The sequence below is a fragment of the Corvus cornix genome, chromosome 9 (genome assembly GCF_000738735.6).
Source record: "Corvus cornix cornix isolate S_Up_H32 chromosome 9, ASM73873v5, whole genome shotgun sequence".
Taxonomy (NCBI): Eukaryota; Metazoa; Chordata; class Aves; order Passeriformes; family Corvidae; genus Corvus; species Corvus cornix.
Window position 1 is genome coordinate 11,247,763 of NC_046339.1, and position 18,000 is coordinate 11,265,762.

Below are 18,000 nucleotides of genomic sequence, written 5' to 3' on the forward strand. Positions count from 1 at the left end.
CCCCTGCCTGTCACCCAGCTGCCTCACAGACTGGCAGAGGAGCCCAGCACTGTTTGTACCTGTAAAGCGCCACTTACGTTTACCGTGAACGTGGTATTTCTTCCCGGTTCCTTGCCCTCAGTCATGTTGTCAGCTAAAGCTTACCTCGAGATCAAGGCAAGCTCATTTTCCTAAACAATGCCATCAAGTGTGACAGCGTCCTTCGAGCTGCTGGTAACGGGACAGGGCCGTCCCAGCTGTGGCACCACATTTGGGCGGGATATCGCAGGTCCCTCTGGTGGAGACCCTGGCTCGCCCTGATGCTCTCGCACCCCGCGCCCGCAGCGGCGCCGAGAGGCGCGGCCGTTTCAGCACCTTGGCCAGGGCCGGCGGCCGCGGGCGGGTCCTGCCGGGAGCCGGGAGCGGCTCGGCGGGCGCGGGGACCCCCGGCTGCGACAGCCTGGGGACACAGCCCCACAGCGGGACTCGGCATCGCTCCGCGCCTCTGGGTGTAACCGCGCTGCTGCGGCCTCGGCTGTGCGCCCGCTGCTTTCTACACGGCGGGCTCGCGTCGCACATCTGGGACACCGACAGCACATCTGGGACACCGACAGCACGTGCGCGCTCTCTAATGGGCTGTTAGGCCCCCATTCTGCACAGCTGGAAGCTGGCATGCCTGGCCTCCATTCCAGCTCATTAATGACATTGTTTGTGCCCCTGAAAGCATCACAGAGCTCCCAGTTCCTGACCCTGTGTTCTGTGGTCACCAACAGGGAATAATGTCCTGGTGGAAGATGTTATACATGCAAACACTGTTTAGTAAATTAATATTTAGAGTGATCTTTGACTAGTAGCAGCTTTGGAGGCAGCACTTCTTGGGAGTTTCAGCTAACCATACCAGTACTACAGCCACACTTTGAGTGGGCTTTTTAAAATACATTAGGGAAAATGGGGACCTCAGACCTCCCAGCTCCTCATGCTCATACTGATTTTTATAATCTGTTCCTTGTGAACTATTATTATACTGATTTCTTTGGGCTGCACTGCGTTTAAGTATTCAGCCTTGAAATAACTCAGTGATGCACAACTAATGAAGCAGAGGAATGACTGGAGAGATGGCATTTTAGGTGAATCACAGCTCATTCCACAAATTATTTATAGACTGCTCTCTCTTCATGACAGGATGTCAGCTACCCGGCAACAGGCCAGAGTGTTTATGAATCATCTCATAGACTTAGTATGGCTTCTAGATGAGGGCAAAAGAGATTAAGGAAGGCTCACTTTGTATCTTTTCATAAGCAATAAGCCATCTCCATTCCAATGAAAAATGTCTCTGGTCCCAGCTGGTGCATGGTCACCAATAAACCTCCCCATGACCAGAAGGGAAAGTTAATAACTAACACAGCTTTTCTTTGTTGTCAAGTAGAGCTGAGAAGAGGTTTGAATTCTTTAATCAGGCTTTTCTCTCTCATCTCCAGTCTCTTTATGTGACACCTCAGTGCCATTCTGCAATTCATCACTTCAGAGTCCAAATCAGGAGTACTCAGAGTACTATAACGAAGCGGATTGTCCTGGATCAGGATGTTCAGCTGCCTAGGAAGGTATAAGTCTATTAAGTGAGAGTGCCAGATGCTGCAAAAACAACGGACAAAAAGCACAGTATTTCCCTCTGTCCTTGCTGTTTGGTAGCATGGCATCCTTTTCTGAGTCAAAGCAGTAATGGATCATTGCAACATGCTGTGCAAGCCCAGGCTGAAATTAGCACACCTGTGACTGTCAATATATTTAGGTCTGGTATCATAAAAACATGGCATGTCCTTGTGTGGACACTTGTGACTGCAGGAAATAAAGGTCCCTTTCAGTCCTCTGGGGAGATGTGTAGGTGCCAGGTGGATGCTGTGCCATGTGAGCAACAGCTGTGTGGTTTAACGGGTGCTAATGTGGGCAGCAAGAATTGCATTGATTGGATGTTAAGTTTTATTAGACATAACTTAGTGACACTGGTAAAATTGACAGTTACATATAATCATGGCCTTTTAAATCACAAAAATCGTGAACATCAACATATAAAGTGTTAAATTAACTTCCATTTCTGTTAGTGTACCTTTCTAGAAACACAGATTTTTTTAAAACTATGCAGCTGCATGTTACATTCACATATTAAAGCAAACAAACTTTAAATAAAAAAATAAAACAAAGTATGTTAATACAAGATGAATATTTACAGGCACGGAAGTTCCCTGCTGCTCAAAGAATCACCCAGGGCCCCATGGCCACTCAAGTCATAGTTCCCCATCCTGGAGTTTTATGGGCCTGGTGCTGATCCTTGGCAAGAGGGAACTTCTCAGAGTTTGCAACAGCAAGAGCTGTGTTTTCTTGTTAAATAGCTATGAACTGGTCCAGCGGCGGACTCCGTAGAATCCAAAGCACAGAAGTTAAGTGTAATACCAGAGGCAGTATCAGAATCCAGAACTTTTGCCTCCTGGCCCTCTTTTCCAGCTGCCTGTTTTTTGAAATTAGAAATACACTACCAAGCTGAAACTTGTCTCTGCTATCTCCTGGCTACCTAGTTATGATGGCTGTGTGAAGAACTGGATTTTGTTTCCACTTTTTGCTTTCATTGCCATTGATCTCTAGCTATCTTTGTGTCACAGGCTTCCCTGGGCTTTAACTCACACATTCCATGAGCAGCAGAGGGGCTTTGACTCTGTTTCACCCACAGGGAATGGATACAAAAGGACAAACAGGGAGGATCAGGCACAAACCAAGACTGAACACCCATTTCAAAGCTCCATCTATGCTTTGTAAAGCCAAGACCTTCTCCCCCACATCTTTGCAGGCCAAAGAACTGCAGCACATTAATGCAGCTTCACTGCTTCCAGGCCCAAGGAAATCACAGGGACACAGCAGGTTAAATCAACATATCCACCCAGCACCAGCCCAGTCAGTAACTGTCTCCACATCCCATCCCATGGCAGTAATCTGCTGTGAGATGCCTTCAGCCTCTTACTCATTTTCCACACCTATTATACCTGTAGGAAGGCAGGATTTGCAGAGGAACCAGACAGTTTAGAGTGAGGTATGCTGAGCAATGTATTTCTTTTGGCAATAGGAGCAATAGCCATCTAAAGGAATGGTTTGGTCACTGGGCTGACTTGTTTTCTGTGGGTTGGTGTTAGATACAGATTGTTTCAATTATTCTTCATGTAACTCAGGAAATACTGCTTCAGATTGTGGTGTCAGGGTAAAACAAATCACTCTTATTTATTTGTTAAAATGCTTTGGGGATTTTCCTGTTTCCTTTCCAGTGTGCTCCCTTTGTTCCAGTGCCCAGCAGCACTATTACCACAGAAACCTTTGCTCAAGCAGTTGCCTACACCAGAATTTTAAGTTTGCATGCGCAGGTCAGGAGCACCCATCAGCTGAGAGGAGCAGCACCATGGGATCCTCTACCCAAATGAACTCCAGCAAAGTCAGGCTCAGAAAAAATCCTTCCAACAAGACTCAGCTCCTTCAGACAGAGTAAAATTCAGGAACCCACAGGAAAAGAAGAGGATTCATTCAGGTAAATTATTCCCTCACATTCATAATTTATTTTCTATGAGACAAGGGGACAGTCACCCCTGTACAAAAGGCTGGCAAAGGCTCAAGCATCAGTTTGTTCCTACTGAAACCCTACTTCAGGACTGTACCAAAGATCTGACAATTTTGTTCTGGCTCTCTGCAGAAGTTCTCACACTCAGTGATGCAAAAATGTGGAAAGAAAATGTCAGGCAAATGGAAAGCTTTTCTCTCTTCAGAGAAAAATAAAATTGTGATTTAAGATTTTGTTGGTAGGACAAAAGTACTTATTAGTGCTGCTGACTCCCTAGCATTGAAATTCATACATAATAGCATTCTATAGTGTTAGAAAACATAGATGTTTCTCTACTTTTTTTTTACAGCTGCTTTGAGAGATGTGGCCTCTACAGCTGTGTTGTGTGTCATCCTCTGACCACACTGTCTATTCCCAGCTTGCTGTTCATCCCCCACATTGCCCACACCAGGGCTTCCCATCACACACTCAGGTTAAGTTCAGGCATTTTCTACACTACCACACACACACCAATAAAAACTCCAGTGACTGGAGTATTTTCTTCAATGCTCTCTTATATAGTGGGGCAAGGGGAGAATAATAGAAAATAAATGCATTGAGAAAAAATATGAGTTGTTTGTAGGACAGGATTTTTCTTCTGCTTTCACTGAAAAGTAAAAAAGTGCTACAGAAACAGTGCTCTTGTCTGACCAGTCTTCATCAACTGGCCTCAATTTTATGGACTACAACAAGCCCCCCAAACAAATACTTGTATTTATTCCATGAGCATTGCTTGGTTTGGGTTTGTTGGGTTTTATTGAGGTTTTTTGTGGTTTTATTTTGCAGTGGTTGTTGTGTGGGTTTGTGGTTGGTGTTTTTTTAGTTTGGTTGGCTTTTTAATCCAGTGAAATAATGCCTACAACCAATGCTTTCAAATTGCCTATTCTGGAAGTCTGCCACAGTTACTCTAAAGTAACTACCTAGAAATACAGTTTATTTATTTAGTAGTCCTTTGGGAAACCATTACTGCTCCTGATGGAGTTCCTCAAACATTGCAATTCTAAGGCACAACAGGCTATTAGGAGATATTTTTATCCTCAAAAAAAAATAGACAAATATCCAGTTTTCTATAGGAAAATAAGCCACTGGAAGAAAATCCTTGATTTTGGTTATTTTTACTTAAGTCCCTCCTCAATGTCACTGGCACCATTCTGAAAGCAAGAATAACCAAGTCAATCTATTTTGAATACTTAGGCATCAAACTACTGTAGAACAGAAGACAAAGGTAACAGAAAACAGTACTGGTGAGCTTCCTTCATGTCCATTGACTTCATATCATGATATCATTCATATCATTAGTAGCTTTACTAAATGTCAAGTCCTGTGCAGTGCTAGAGCACCTTCTCTCAGAGAGTTTTAAAGCATTCTCAAAGTAGTGCTGGTCTTACCCTCAGCCCATCACAGTCTGGCAGAAACACAGAGAGGCAGGAGCTGGCATTGAAGGCTGTGGTTCCTAAAGACCGACTCCAACCACTAAGTGATACTGCTTCCCCAAATGTAAACTCCCTTTACTGACAGACAAAACACCTTTAAAACATATCAGTAAACACATCAGTCTCTTAATCACACCTTAGGAAGGTCCCCTGCACTTGCCCAATCACTTGCAACTAAGTAGCCTCCAGGCATTAGAAGCAAATCCTATTTTTATTTTGAGGTATCATCAAAGAATGTGACAGCACCATGGAACTGCAGGTAGGTCAGCCTTGGGCAGCACATAAGGCAACCATGGGTACCCGTTAAATCCAAAGCAATCAGCGTAGTCAAGAGAGACGTAAATCACTTAGAAACTGCTGATCCTCAGCCTTCAATCCATGCCTCCTTTGTTATCTGTGGATATCTGTGAGAGAGGTGTATTCCCAAAGTGCTTTCCAGTTTGGTGCATGTAAAAGTGATCATCAAAGCTGAAAGGCCTCCAGCCTGGAAACTACCAGTAACAAGGAAGAGCTGATGATAAAAACCCAGGAAACAAGTAAAAACAGGTATCTCAACACAGGCACAAGAGAAAGGAATCTAGTTTGTACATCTGGGGCAGATAATTGTCCAAGTGCAATCTGGAGTCACATCCGTGAAAATCTGTGAGGGAATGAGGAGTAGGTTAGTGACAGAGTAGCATTTAAAGAAGCCCAAAAGGGCCCATTTTTTCTGCCTGAACCTGTCTTGTGCACAAGGTAAAGTGTGACTCCTACATCCCCTATGGCTGACCCTTGATCCAGGTGCATCATTCAGCCTGCTTGGGCACCCAGGTGAATCTCCATCCCCCGTTGTCGTCCCTGCGCACAAAGGCCTGTCCTTGGTGGAAGCTGTGTGTTCTCACATTGCGGTGGGGACTCAGGGACGTTGTGAAGGCCACTTCTGTTTTGTTGGGTGACAAATCACCAGTCAAATAAGGCAGCCCATAGGTTGGGAGGCAGGAAACACTTGGTACTGGTGAGGAGAGGCATGGTGCTGAAGAAAATTGAGGAGGGAAGGGAGAGTCCTCGCTGCATGGATGGGTGCTGCTGCTGGCTGGAGGCACATGGCTGCAGCTGAACGCTGCTGCTGTTCCTTCCCTGTGCTCATAGCCTATTGCTCCCCCAGGGCTCAGGCAGTATGTGTCTTTTCCAAGGTCTGGGGACAGGGCACTGTAGTTAGCTGAAGCTTCATCAATGGTGTTCACATCTTTTAATCCTAAGGTCTGCAAGACCCAGCTGTCCACAGCAGGGCTGGCTTGCTCTTCACAGGCAGTGAATTCATTGAAGAGGTTCCTTCTAGCTTTGGAAGCCTGAGGAGTTTCTTGAGGGACAAAGCAGTGGTCCTCTTTTAATCTCCTCTTGGTACTTTTGAGGATAGCACAGGTTTTTTGTCCATGGCCAGACAGTAGTTTCTATTAAAAAAACCCAAAACATCAAGGTGGAGACAGAGTATTAAAATTTGAATTTCTAGATACCTGAAAGCAACACATTTCTGACCTCAGATGCACAAGATGGTTACTGCTGTCCTTATAAAGACACTTCTTTTCCCACTCTCTGCTTAAACATATGGGTATGACCAACTATTTTGTATCTTTACAGTGTCTGCAACAACCCTGTCCCTGAAAGAGGGACCGTGTTGATAAGGCCTGAGCTTTGATGGCGTTCCCAGCCCCACACTCCCACCTGGATCTGTGCCAGCAGCACTTGGCAGGTGAGCAGGGCATGGGGGGCCCAAGTGGCAGCCTGACAAAGAGGGAGGATGCAAAGGTAACTCATGCTGGGACACGGGTGATGCCGACCAGGCAGTGCTCAGAGCAGCAGCCTGAATGGCGCTGCACTCATCAGTTCACCTCATTTGTCATTATCACAGGACAAGGGCCCTTCAGGCATCCAGGGATGGTCAAAGGAGGGCAAGGATAGACAAGGGAGCTCCCCACCATGTCATGAATTCACTGCTCAGACATGTCCCACAACAGTTCCATGCTGGACTCTTCTCCCCATGACACAGGGGGTGGCTGTGTCACCCTGCTGTGCCCAGTGAAGGAGACCTTTTCTACTGCCAGGAGCCAGGTCTGGCCATGGGAGGGAGGACATGTCACACTATTAACTCATCAACAGCATGGAAAAGGAAAGTCTCCTATGTTCTACAGTCTTTTTTACCTCATGCCCAATTCAAAGAGTTGAGCAAATAATCAATAGTTCAGTTTCATGGGTGAGGCTGGAATAGCAAAAAATGTCTTTAAGCTGAAAAGAAACAATTTTTTTCTTTATTTTCTTTAAGATGAGAGACAAAGAATTCAAATAAAAAAAAAACAAAACACCCTTCACACTTAGTTTAACAGAATGTTTCATCCAACCTTAAATGTTTAATTTTGTACCTCACCATTAAAAAAAACCCCACACAGGTTTTTAATTAATAAACTGGAAAAAAAAAATCCTTATCAAAGGGATAACTGACAAAATAGAGACAGTCAAAAAATACATATTCAAATTTGAACTTTCTAGTGAAAAAAAAAAAGTGTTAGAGGGAATAATTTTACCTTGACTACATAATCTTAACTTACTTATAGCTAACTAATTAATTAAACTTAACTTATTAATTAGCTATAAGTGCTACACTGTCTCCAAAGTCAGAACCTGATAGGATATCATTCCCAGGGAAAACTGTCCCCTTTGTGAATTTAAATGTGAGTGTGAATTCCACTGCAGGTTGTCTACACTCTTAGATTTTCCATGTATTTTACTGGCCTGTACCAAATCGACCTGTTCTTTCTGTAGACATCTATATGACAGGTTTGAACACAATACCTTGGCTTTATCTTCTAAACACTTAATCAGGGCAGAATTCAGGTACTGTCGGAGGTTATTATTTTCTTCATGTAACCTAGCAAGTTCCTCTTCCTTCTGAAGCAAAGTATCTTGAAGCTGTGGAATAGAGATATTGATGAATAGATGTTGACTCTGTAACTTAATAGCAATTGCCCTATGGTACAAACTGCTTGGATTTGATGATCTGGGTGTTTGCTTTGTGAGCTCAACCCACCCCCTCCAGCCTCTTGTCTCTATAAATCTAAGTGGCATGACTGTTCAGTTTTCCCTTTTGACTTCCTTTAATCTTTAGTAAGTGTTTGATAAGATTACTCTGAAAAAACCTGCAACCGTAGCATAATAATAGAAAAGAATTACAGGTAGCCCTGTGAGCAGCCAGAAATGGTCACGGGCATGACAGCAGATTCATGATCTCCTCCTCAGCTGCAGTAAACATCCCTTTGCACCCCTCCTCCCCATTTATAGTTGGCTGGTGCAAAAAAGGAGGAGGAGTTGCAAATGATTTATGGGGGTAGATTGCAGAAGGAAGATGCAGTTGCCATTCTCTATGATATAGCAGTACTCAGTGATCTCTTCAGTTCTGGACCCTACTGTGCCAGTCCTGGTACACATACAGAGTTGAGATAATCCCTGGTCTCAAAAGCTGAACAGGAATGGCAGACACCTAACACATTTCCATGGGAAATCAAAGCATTTACAGATTGATTTTTGCCTCCTGATCATAGCACTGGAGACTTCTTTAGGAGGACAATCTTCTGCCAAGGACCACAGACATCTGCTGAGCACAGACTCAAATGATTGAGGCAGAGCCAAAGAAACAAGTACACTGACATCTGGAACTATGGTTTGATTCTAGGGACCTTTACGTTAATATCTGAATTTTCATTGACTTCACTACATCAAAACATCATTCCAAGTAGTCGATCAGAGTCATCAACCTGGAGTTCCTTCATCTAAATTCAGAGTTTCTTCTGTCTCTTGTTGGGATTTACAAAAAAAGGAAAGATAAGAGAAAATAAAGTAACAAGGAAATCCTGCTGGTCAAAATGGTTGATCCTCCATGTAACTAGGCAATGCTGGTGGAATCATTTCCCATGAAGATAAACCTGGTGGAATCAGGACACACACTACGTATTTTTAGCCAACAGCATGATCAGAGCCTGAGGGACCCCTTGTTCATGCTCCTGGTTTTCTGTAGTGCCAAGGCTGCCGGTGCAATATGATGTAAGAGGGGGCGAATGGAGGGAACCTCACCACAGTTGTTCCAACTTCACAGGGCAACATGGGGGAGACAAATACTTTAAGTAAGGAACAACAGTTTTCTGTCACTTCTGACATCTGTGCCAGCAAGAGCGAGACATGCCATAAGCCAAGCCAGAAGGTGCCATACGTGATACAAAGTTCGGGAGCCTCGTGGGGTGAAGCTGGTGTTGCTGGGGGCGCGGAGCCTTTACCTGCTTGTTTCTGTAGAGCTGGGAGGACAGCTGGTCTCCCTGCCACGCCGCGTCCTGGGCACCGAGCTGCGGGCTGCAGAACTGCCCTGGGGACCAGAGCGAGGGTTAGCGCCGTACCGTACCGCTCCCAGCCCGGCTGCGGGGCCAGGCCGGTCTCCCCGCCCCGGCGGCAGCTGAGCGCACTCACCCGGCGGCCGAGCCTCCCGCCGGCCCTGGCTGTGCGGCGGCTCCGCGGCGCAGACGGCGGCCCAGGTCTCCTTGGAGACACCGGCGGGGGCGGACCAGGGGCAGGGGCAGGTGCAGCCCGAGCTCCCGGCGAAGTCCGGCTCCGGGCACGGCCGGCCGGCGCTCTGCGGAGGGAAGGGGCCGAGGCGATGGGGCGCTCGGCGGCGCCCCGTCCCCAGCCGCCGGCGGGCCCCGAGGGGAGGCGGTGCCAGCCCGGCCCCGCCGCGCCCCGGCAGAAGCGCCCCGGCGGGGCAGCGCTCTCCGCGGCTGTCCCGGCCGGGCTGTGCTCAGGGGCCGTCGCGGGACAGCCCCGCCGCCCTGCCAGGCGCCGCCGGCCCCCGAGGCAGCGCCCAGCCCTGACCCGGTGCCCGCTCCCCGCTTTCCCGGTGGCACCGCTCCCTGCGCCGAGCGCGGGCAGTGCCGCCCCGCCAGCGCCCCGCAGCACTGGGGCTCCGCGCACAGCTGTGCCAGGGAGGTGGCTCAGTTTCCTGCAAACCCTTGGGAAATGCTACGGTCCTGAGTGGGTTTAGGGTGAAGGGAGGTCGCAGGCTGTCCTTGGCCAGACCGTTCCTGCCACCTTGGGTGTTTGATCCAGCTCTAAAGCAGCAGCACAGAGCCAGCAGAGTCACCTCCTAGCTGCTCGCACTCTCTTCTGCCCCTGCAGTTCTGCAGGAGTCCCAGACCGCAAAGCCTGGGGTTGTCTCTGGATTCACCCTTTCTCCCTCCTCCAAATAAGCCTCATCTGCAGCAGCTCTAAATCTCTGCAAGGAAGGCAACGGCAGAGCTTGGAGCCTCAGTCAGGGAGTCTGCCCACCCATGGGAAAGCACAGCAGCAGAGACTGCTCTTGCAGGTAGAGGAGAGCTTTTTTTCTTTCCCATCTTAAGAAGGCACAAAATCTATTGCACCCCCCCTATCCCCCCAAGGGAGAGACCAGCTTCTCCTCCTCTGCCTCGAGGTCGAGAGAAATGCAAAGAGCACTTACCATATTAGTGGCAGAATGAAATGCAGGTCTTGGGAGCACGTTTGTGTTAAAGCCCCAGAGAGGTTTAAATGGCTCTGAAGGAGGGGGAGAGGGGGGAGACCGGGGAGGCGAGTTTAATCTAAAGGAGCTCCCAGTGACGCCTCAGAGCTCTCCTGAAACCCAGCAATCTGATTTGGTGTAAAGCTGTCAAACTTGTGACGTGAATAAACAGCAAACTTGCTGAAATCAAAGTCATTCTGGTCCCACAAATCAACACAAGGAAGGAGGGAAAAGAAAAGGAGGGAGAAGGGAAAAAAAAAAGTATCCATGCAGTTCAGGGCAGCAGTGAACTGGTGTGTCTGAGTTTCACTCCAGGAAATGAGCAGGCATCCAGGGAAGCATCCCACATGTTCAGAAAAAGGCTGCTGGTGTTGCTGGTGAGTATTTTTTATTTGTTATGTTTTGTTTTGTTTTCAAGCCTTATTTGTGGTTGTAAAATCCAGCAGGAAGAAACAAGTTTGTCCAACCTGCCTGGCTGACACAGTGGCTTTTGCCTGGCTTCTCAGAGGTGTGTAGAAGCCAATATGATTCATTTCTGAGGACAGCTCTGCAGTTCTGAAGAATGCAGGTTTCAGTACAACATAGCCTGCAGAGACAAGCTCTTGCAAATGTCTCAATATATTGGGAATGTTTTCTGTCAAGCCCCAGGCTTCCAGAAGATCTCAGGATATAAATGTGACAGTGGTAAAAGATTATGTATCATAAAGGATTTACTATCATAACGTTGCAAAAGCTACGCACAGGTGTGTGAAGGGCAGAGATTGTCTCTATATAGTCACTTCTGGTTCATATCAGATTTACATAGCAATCAAAATCCATGGATAAGCTTGAGTTTGTCCTGGGGGGGAGAAAAAAACAAACCAAAAATCTTCACTGAGGGTCTGTCTTTGACTAGCATAGGGGATGGTGAGAATAAAACCAATAGCAGAGCAGTTGTTCTGCCAGGATCTTGCTCTCTGCCATGGCAAAAGCTATCCCAGGTGGTATCCCGACCTGCCCACAGCCAGGAGGATGAGGCTGGGCCGAGGGCAGGCTGTGCTGGCATATGGGATGGTCCATTTCTCCCCTGGAGGATGCTCAGTGCTATCCCCCCATAAGCAAGGCTCAGGGACAATACAAACCAAGAGGGCAATTTCCCTTCCATTCTTTTATTACTGGCTATTTTCCTAGGTTGCTGCCCAGATAGACTGGCAGCTGTACCAAATTAACCCACTTCCATCTTTGCCTTTATGGTTTTTTTCCAACAGAGGCGTTTTAAAAAGGCCCTGCACTCTGAGCCTACAGTGCCCGGGGTCACCCTTTAGCTTTCTTAACCCGCAGCGTCGCACATTTACAGTTGATAACTGCTGTGATAACCCACCCCCTCCAGATGCCAGCCCCTCCTGCATGGCCGTGTCATCTGCTGGCTAACAAGGAAAAGAAGCTGTGTGACACACGCCCAACACGCGCCAAGGCCCAGCTCAGCTCCTTGGCCGCGGCTGAGCTGCAGGGCGCAGTGCAGCAGGGCGCTGTGGCGCTGGCGGCTCCCTCACACCGGGGGCATCCCAGGTAAGCACCGCTGCTCTGGGGCCCCGCGGGCGGCAGCGCGCTAGGGAAGGGCCCGGGGGAGGCGGGTAAAGCCGGGAGAAGAGAGATGCTGGGGCGGGCTGGCTGGAGGAGCCCTCAGCGCCAGCAGCAGCCCCGTGCGAGGCGCCAACGCCCCGCGGGTCCCGCCCGGCCCCGCCAGCGCCTCCGGGTCCGCAGCCCCGGCCTGGGGCCGCCCGGCCCGCGGCCATGTTTGGGCTGCCCAAGATGGCGTCATCAGCCCGCGCCGCCCCCGCAGCGCGGCGATGGCGGCGGGGGGAGCCGCGGTCCCTCCCGGGCGGCCGGCACTGCCCCACGGCCGGTCCCCGCGGCCCGGGCAGCTCGGGAGATGCCCGCCTGGCCCTGAAGGGCATAAGGCAGGTGCGGAGGAGCCTTCAGTGGGTGAAGAGCAGGGATTCCCTGCGCAGGGGGTGCTCTCCCGTGTCGCCCCGAGGCACCTCGCGGTTCCTCTGTCGGGGCGTCAGCAAAGAGGGGAGAATTGGGTGTCTGAACAGCACATCCAGGGGATAATTAGGGGTTGGAGCATCTGTTTAGAGGAGAGGCTGAGGGAACAGGGCCTCCTCTGAGGGGATCTCATTAATGCATATAAATATCTCAAAGGCAGGGGTCAAGAGGAAGATGCCAGACTCTTTTCAGTCGTGCCCAGTGACAGGACAAGGAGCAATGGCCATAAACTGGAACACAAGAAACTTCACCTCAACATTTGGAAGAACTTCTTTCTATTGAGGGTGTCAGGCACTGGAACAGCTGCCCAGGGAGGGTGCAGAGTCTCCCCTCTCTGGAGACATATCAAACCCACTGGAAGCCCGTGGTCCCTCCGTTGCTGGGTCTGCATAGCTGGTGTGGTGTTGGCTGCGGGGCTGATGGTGCTCCGCTTCCTGAGCTCCAGGAATTCAGGTCAGCTCACCAAGGTTGACATGCTGGAGAGTGAAAGGTGATACGTGGATAAATGACCACCAAATCAGAGGCCTGGTTTGTGGAGATACCCTTTGGGTGACTATCAGAGAAAGAAAAATGCTGTTGTTGTAGGAGAGAAACACCTAATTGTGCCAACTGGTGCATGGATGGTCACACACAGTGATGGAAGAGGTTCAAGTCACAGTAGCAATCACACATTGATGTGTGTGTAAAACAAAACTAAGTAACAATCATCTGCTAATTTTCCTGTTCATCTGGAGCTCTTAATGCTCATTGCAGCTAATGATGGACCTCTTTAATTGGAAATAAAGTTTCGGGGCAAAATGTTTATCAAGACTACAATATTGCTTCAGTGGAGATTTTACTTTGAATGTTATAGCAGCTTTCCTGAAGTTCTGGGAACACACTTAAGTGTATTGCAATGTTAATTCTTATCTGTTCTTTGTACCTGTATTTTCTTTTGTAATTTCTATGATGTTTCTTTTTAAATGTTAGTGATGAAGCTAATCCTTCAGATTAAAACTAAAAAAAACCACAAATATTTTTTCTGATTTATCCCAGTTTTATGTCGAAATGGCCTTAAAATTGCATTTGCATCATAGTGAACTGGCTTTCAGAAGGGATGGTACACAGAAGAAAAATAGTATATGCAAATAGTTTAATTCAAGTTTTATATCAGATTTACTACAGTTATGTGTTGCTTTGCATGCTGACACCTGCACAGGTGTCCAAACCGACCCCAAATCCTCTTCACTTATCCTGCTGTATTACTGCTGCACTGCTTCTTGTCCCTAGTAAGAGTGGCGAAGTGAATCAGTGACAAAACAGAGGCTCACTTATAACTCAGGATATTAACCTGTAGACAGGTATACACAGGTATCTGGCACTTGCATGAATCTCTGGTTGTGTTTGTGAACCAAAGGTGTGAGAAATTAAACCTGATGAGACAGGTTTGCAAAAATGCTTTTGAAAGGGAATTTATACACATACAGGTTCTGGCTGTTTCTCTGATCAGTCTTCCTCCTTGAACGCAGGACTAAAAGGCACTTCCCAAATCCAGTCCCCTGCTGTTGAGACATTCTTAAACTTTTCAATCTCCCTCTTAAAACTAATTAGGTTATTTTCCTTATGTTATTCCCACTGTGAGGCTACACCGTACTCTGAGCTCTGATGGCTGGACACTTTCTAGTTTCCAGGCTGCATGTATTCATAGCAGGTATAATCCCTTTTGTCCTTGTGCCAAACTCTTGCTCTAGTTTAGACACTTCATCTCCCTCTCTAGTGTTTAGCCTTGACGTCTTTGCAAAGCGCTGTCACACATTGTCTTTTCCTTTGCTTTTTAGGTTGAAGAAGGCAGGTTCTTTTACAATCTTTCCTAACCTTAGGAACCTATCTCAGAAAATATTCCAGCTGATATTAACCTGTTTTTCACATGGATGACCAAACTTACTCAGGTTGCTCTGTAACACACCACTGTTTTAGAGAAAAGCATGGGGAAATCTTCCCTTTTTATATCTTTTTGGTATATTTTAGGGCAGTCTTTACCTTTTTCATCACTCTCTCACACCGGTTGCTAGTCTTGAAATCGCTGTCAGCTGGCAGTGAATGCACCTGTGGGCTTTAATTCCTGTAAAATGTAGTTGAGTCAAACTGAGTTTTCAGTGCTGTAGGGCTCCAGCTCTCCCGTGTTGATACTTTTTGGTACTGTGGAGTTTCACAAGTATTTAGAATAAAGAAAAAAAGATGACTACAAGATAGAAAAACTGCAAAACATCTTTCTGGGTTTACCTGCAGTTTCTCACAACAAGAGTGGTGAGTTAGTGAGTAGAGGACATCCTACCTGTGTGCAGTTCTTGTGGTGGCTTCAGTGCTTTCTTTTGGTTTGAAATGAAGGCACATGGTATATGTAAGGTGTATGATTTTCTTCCTGTATTTTCTGATACATGCTGGATGAGATTTATCCTTGATAGAATCTTAGTACGAAATTTGTTATTACTAGTGCTTAATTGTTTGTGGTCAGTAAAGGGTTTTTTTTGTGAAGAAAGTAAGTTTTATTTAGCTGCTGTATGTAAAATAATAACTTTTTAGTGATCTAGAAGCTTAATTTGAGTAATGGATATCATCTGATGGAATTTATCTGAAAAAGTTGAAGGTTTTCTGCATAGATAATGGTACTTTTATATATAGGAAATCCTTAGAGGTGAAGTGTGTAGGGACCATGTTTGAATAACATCTGTGCCATGTGTTGTGTCCACAAGTGCTCACCCATCTGTTATCACCCCTGCTAACAGCAAGTCTTTGGTCTGTCCTGTGGATGTAGCTGTTGTTTCACAAGGGACAGCAGATCCCTGCTTTGAAGAGAGATCTGTTAGGTAAAGCACAGATAACTGCTCGTGAAGATCTAGGACTAGAAGAGACTTGCTCTTGTGATGCTGGTACTGCCTTTTACTCTTCAAAATTTCACTCTAATTTCCAATCTGAACTTGTTCATGGACATTTGTGTCTTTAGCTTTTTCTGTTTTGTCCTGTGTGCCATTTGATGTGTTATAAACAACAATCTATGCTGTGTTTGTCTGGCTTTGTGTAATTGCTTTTCTATTTTGCCAGCCATCTGAGAAGCAGTCCTTTAGATTGCACTTGATTACACCCCAGGGTACAGGAATAAGGTTTCCCTGAAATAGAAAGGCAAATGGAAAAAGTACAAGTTTTATGAGCACAGAGTATGTTTACAGAATGTCATTGAGAGTGAGAGCATTTTGATAAATAAATATAATTCTGGGGTTTTCTTTTGAATATTTTCATTAATTCTACTGGGTATATTGACCTTTTGTCAGAGGAGGACATTAATTGCACTGGTTTAGCATCCTATGGACATATTCTCTCAGAACTCATCCCAGGCTCTATTTGTTGCCTGTTTCTTGCCCTTTCCTTTGGCTGGAATTGTATCATAAAAAAACTCAGAGGTCCTGATCTCAGGGCTGGCTTTTGACAAGCTGATGGGTTCTCCTGGAAACTGCAGGTGGGAATTTGTTACTATTGCCAATCTGATTGGTGTATGGAAGAGAAATACGTTCTACTCCTGGGTCTGATGTTGTACATTTTTATAGCAGCACTTAAATGCCTGAAACGTCAGAACATCACCCATTTACGGTATAGACCCAAGTCAGTCTCTGCATCTTTGTTTCAATTCCTCATCTATCAATCGGGACTGGTGTGTCTGCTTAGATTTCACATTTCTGTAATAAAAAATGTCCTCATGTAGCCCCTGGCCAAATGAGTCCCTTTGTTCTTGGCTGAGACCAATTGGCTCCAGAAGAGCAAATTAATTGTGAACTGATAATTTTTTGTGACTTTGGGGGTTAATTAGATGGGGTTTTTATTATAAACCATGCTGTAGTTTTGGAACCGAGGCCTGTTCTCAGTCTGGCATCAGCAGCACACTGCTGCTGTCTGTGTCCCTCATTCCAGAGGTTCCCACTGCACTGAGCTGCCATGCTGCAGCTAAGTAACCTTTACATCACAGAAAGTGATTCAGCAGTGCAAACAAAGGCACTGAGGTAGTCCCAGGGTTAAATAACAGATGGCAGAAACAGTTTTTCTTGGGTGTGCTCTGAGTGTTGACCATCATGGTTTGGGGGAAATTGTTGCGCCTACAAGAGAAAGCCCTGTCTGCTGAAAAGCCACGTTTTTCTCCATGGTGTTTTCTATTGAAGTCAAACTATTTTGCAGGGAGACCTGCCAGCAAACCTTAGCTCGCGGGTTTAGTCCCAATTAGCATGAATTTTCATGGGACCAGATGCACAGCTGACTGGGGCCTCATGTCTAATCATCCACTGATGTGTGCATCTGCCTGCTTCTAACCTGGCCTGTGAGCTCCTCCTGTGTGAACCGTGCTGCCAGTACCAATGTACTGGGCTTCACCTATTTAACAGTGCTTTTCCTCTTGGCTGTGGCTCAGGAGCTGGCAGTCTGGCTCCTCTCCATCTTGCTTTGGGTGTAGAGCTGGGCACTTTCCATTCTTGGCTGGCAGTTGGGATGTTTGGCAGAGATCTCTGATCTGAGTAAATATGTGTGAGGGCATCTCTTCATTGCAGAGCTGTATGGCATTGCCTTTCCTAATCAATAATGAAAGAAAGATTCTAGGACGTGTGTAAATGTGTTGGGGGTCAGAAGGTGAAGGATGTTGTTGTCATGAGCTGAGAAAGATGTCAGGGTTTTTGTGCATGGTTTTCAAAGGCTGATTTAAAGCAATAAGTCACTGGGGAGATATCCTAGTAAAACAGCTCTGTCTGTATACACAAAATTTCCAGCTCCTAGTCCATGCAGGTAGTGTTCGATGAACTGGTGATGAAAAGGAATTAGTTGGCTGGTAATTCATCTAAAAGATTGGCAGAGGATTTTACAGGCTTACACCAGAGCTGGCTGGAGACAATAATCTCTTTTCTTGAAGAATGCTGAGGTCCTGACGCCCAGCTCGTTGGAATGAAACCTGAATGCTTTTTAATTCTCTGTGAGAGATTTTTTTCTTTCCCCTCTTTGGTTTTTGTTTTTAGGAAGGAACAAAATGTTTCATTGTGATTTTGTCAATTATTTTGATATAATGGATTAAAAGAGTAAATGTCTTCCAAATCCCAAAGCCTTTTAAAAGAATTCCATTCAAAACACATCAGAGCTGTTTTATTCCCTGAATTTTTGCTGAAATTTAATTTTAACCAAAAGTTTACACACTTCAATGGCAGCATGACTTCCCTTGTAGCAGTGATGTGCAGTGGATAATAACTGCAGACAGGATTTTTTTTTGGTCTGGTTATATTTTATGCTATCCTGGTGGAGAAAGGGGTGGGGGGAGGTTTGTATCCATTTGGCAGCCTCATACTGTGCCAAAGCAATGTAAAAAGGCCTGA

The 18,000-nt window shown here is 46.4% G+C and overlaps 1 protein-coding gene and 1 long non-coding RNA gene across 2 annotated transcripts; one reads left to right on the forward strand and one right to left on the reverse strand.

Moving 5' to 3' along the window:
- Positions 1-1,938: 1,938 nt before the first annotated feature.
- Positions 1,939-9,766, reverse strand: GMNC (geminin coiled-coil domain containing; the record flags this gene model as incomplete). Its single annotated transcript, XM_039557052.1, has 4 exons — positions 1,939-6,476; positions 7,873-7,989; positions 9,348-9,433; positions 9,535-9,766. Coding segments are annotated over 4 exons (1,080 nt in total), but the record flags the coding sequence as incomplete, so codon positions are not given.
- A 161-nt stretch (positions 9,767-9,927) lies between these two features.
- LOC120410495 lies at positions 9,928-16,354 on the forward strand. The gene is made up of 3 exons (XR_005602697.1): positions 9,928-10,971; positions 11,964-12,142; positions 12,779-16,354. It is a non-coding gene; the product is annotated as an uncharacterized LOC120410495 (long non-coding RNA).
- The last annotated feature ends 1,646 nt before the right edge of the window (positions 16,355-18,000 follow it).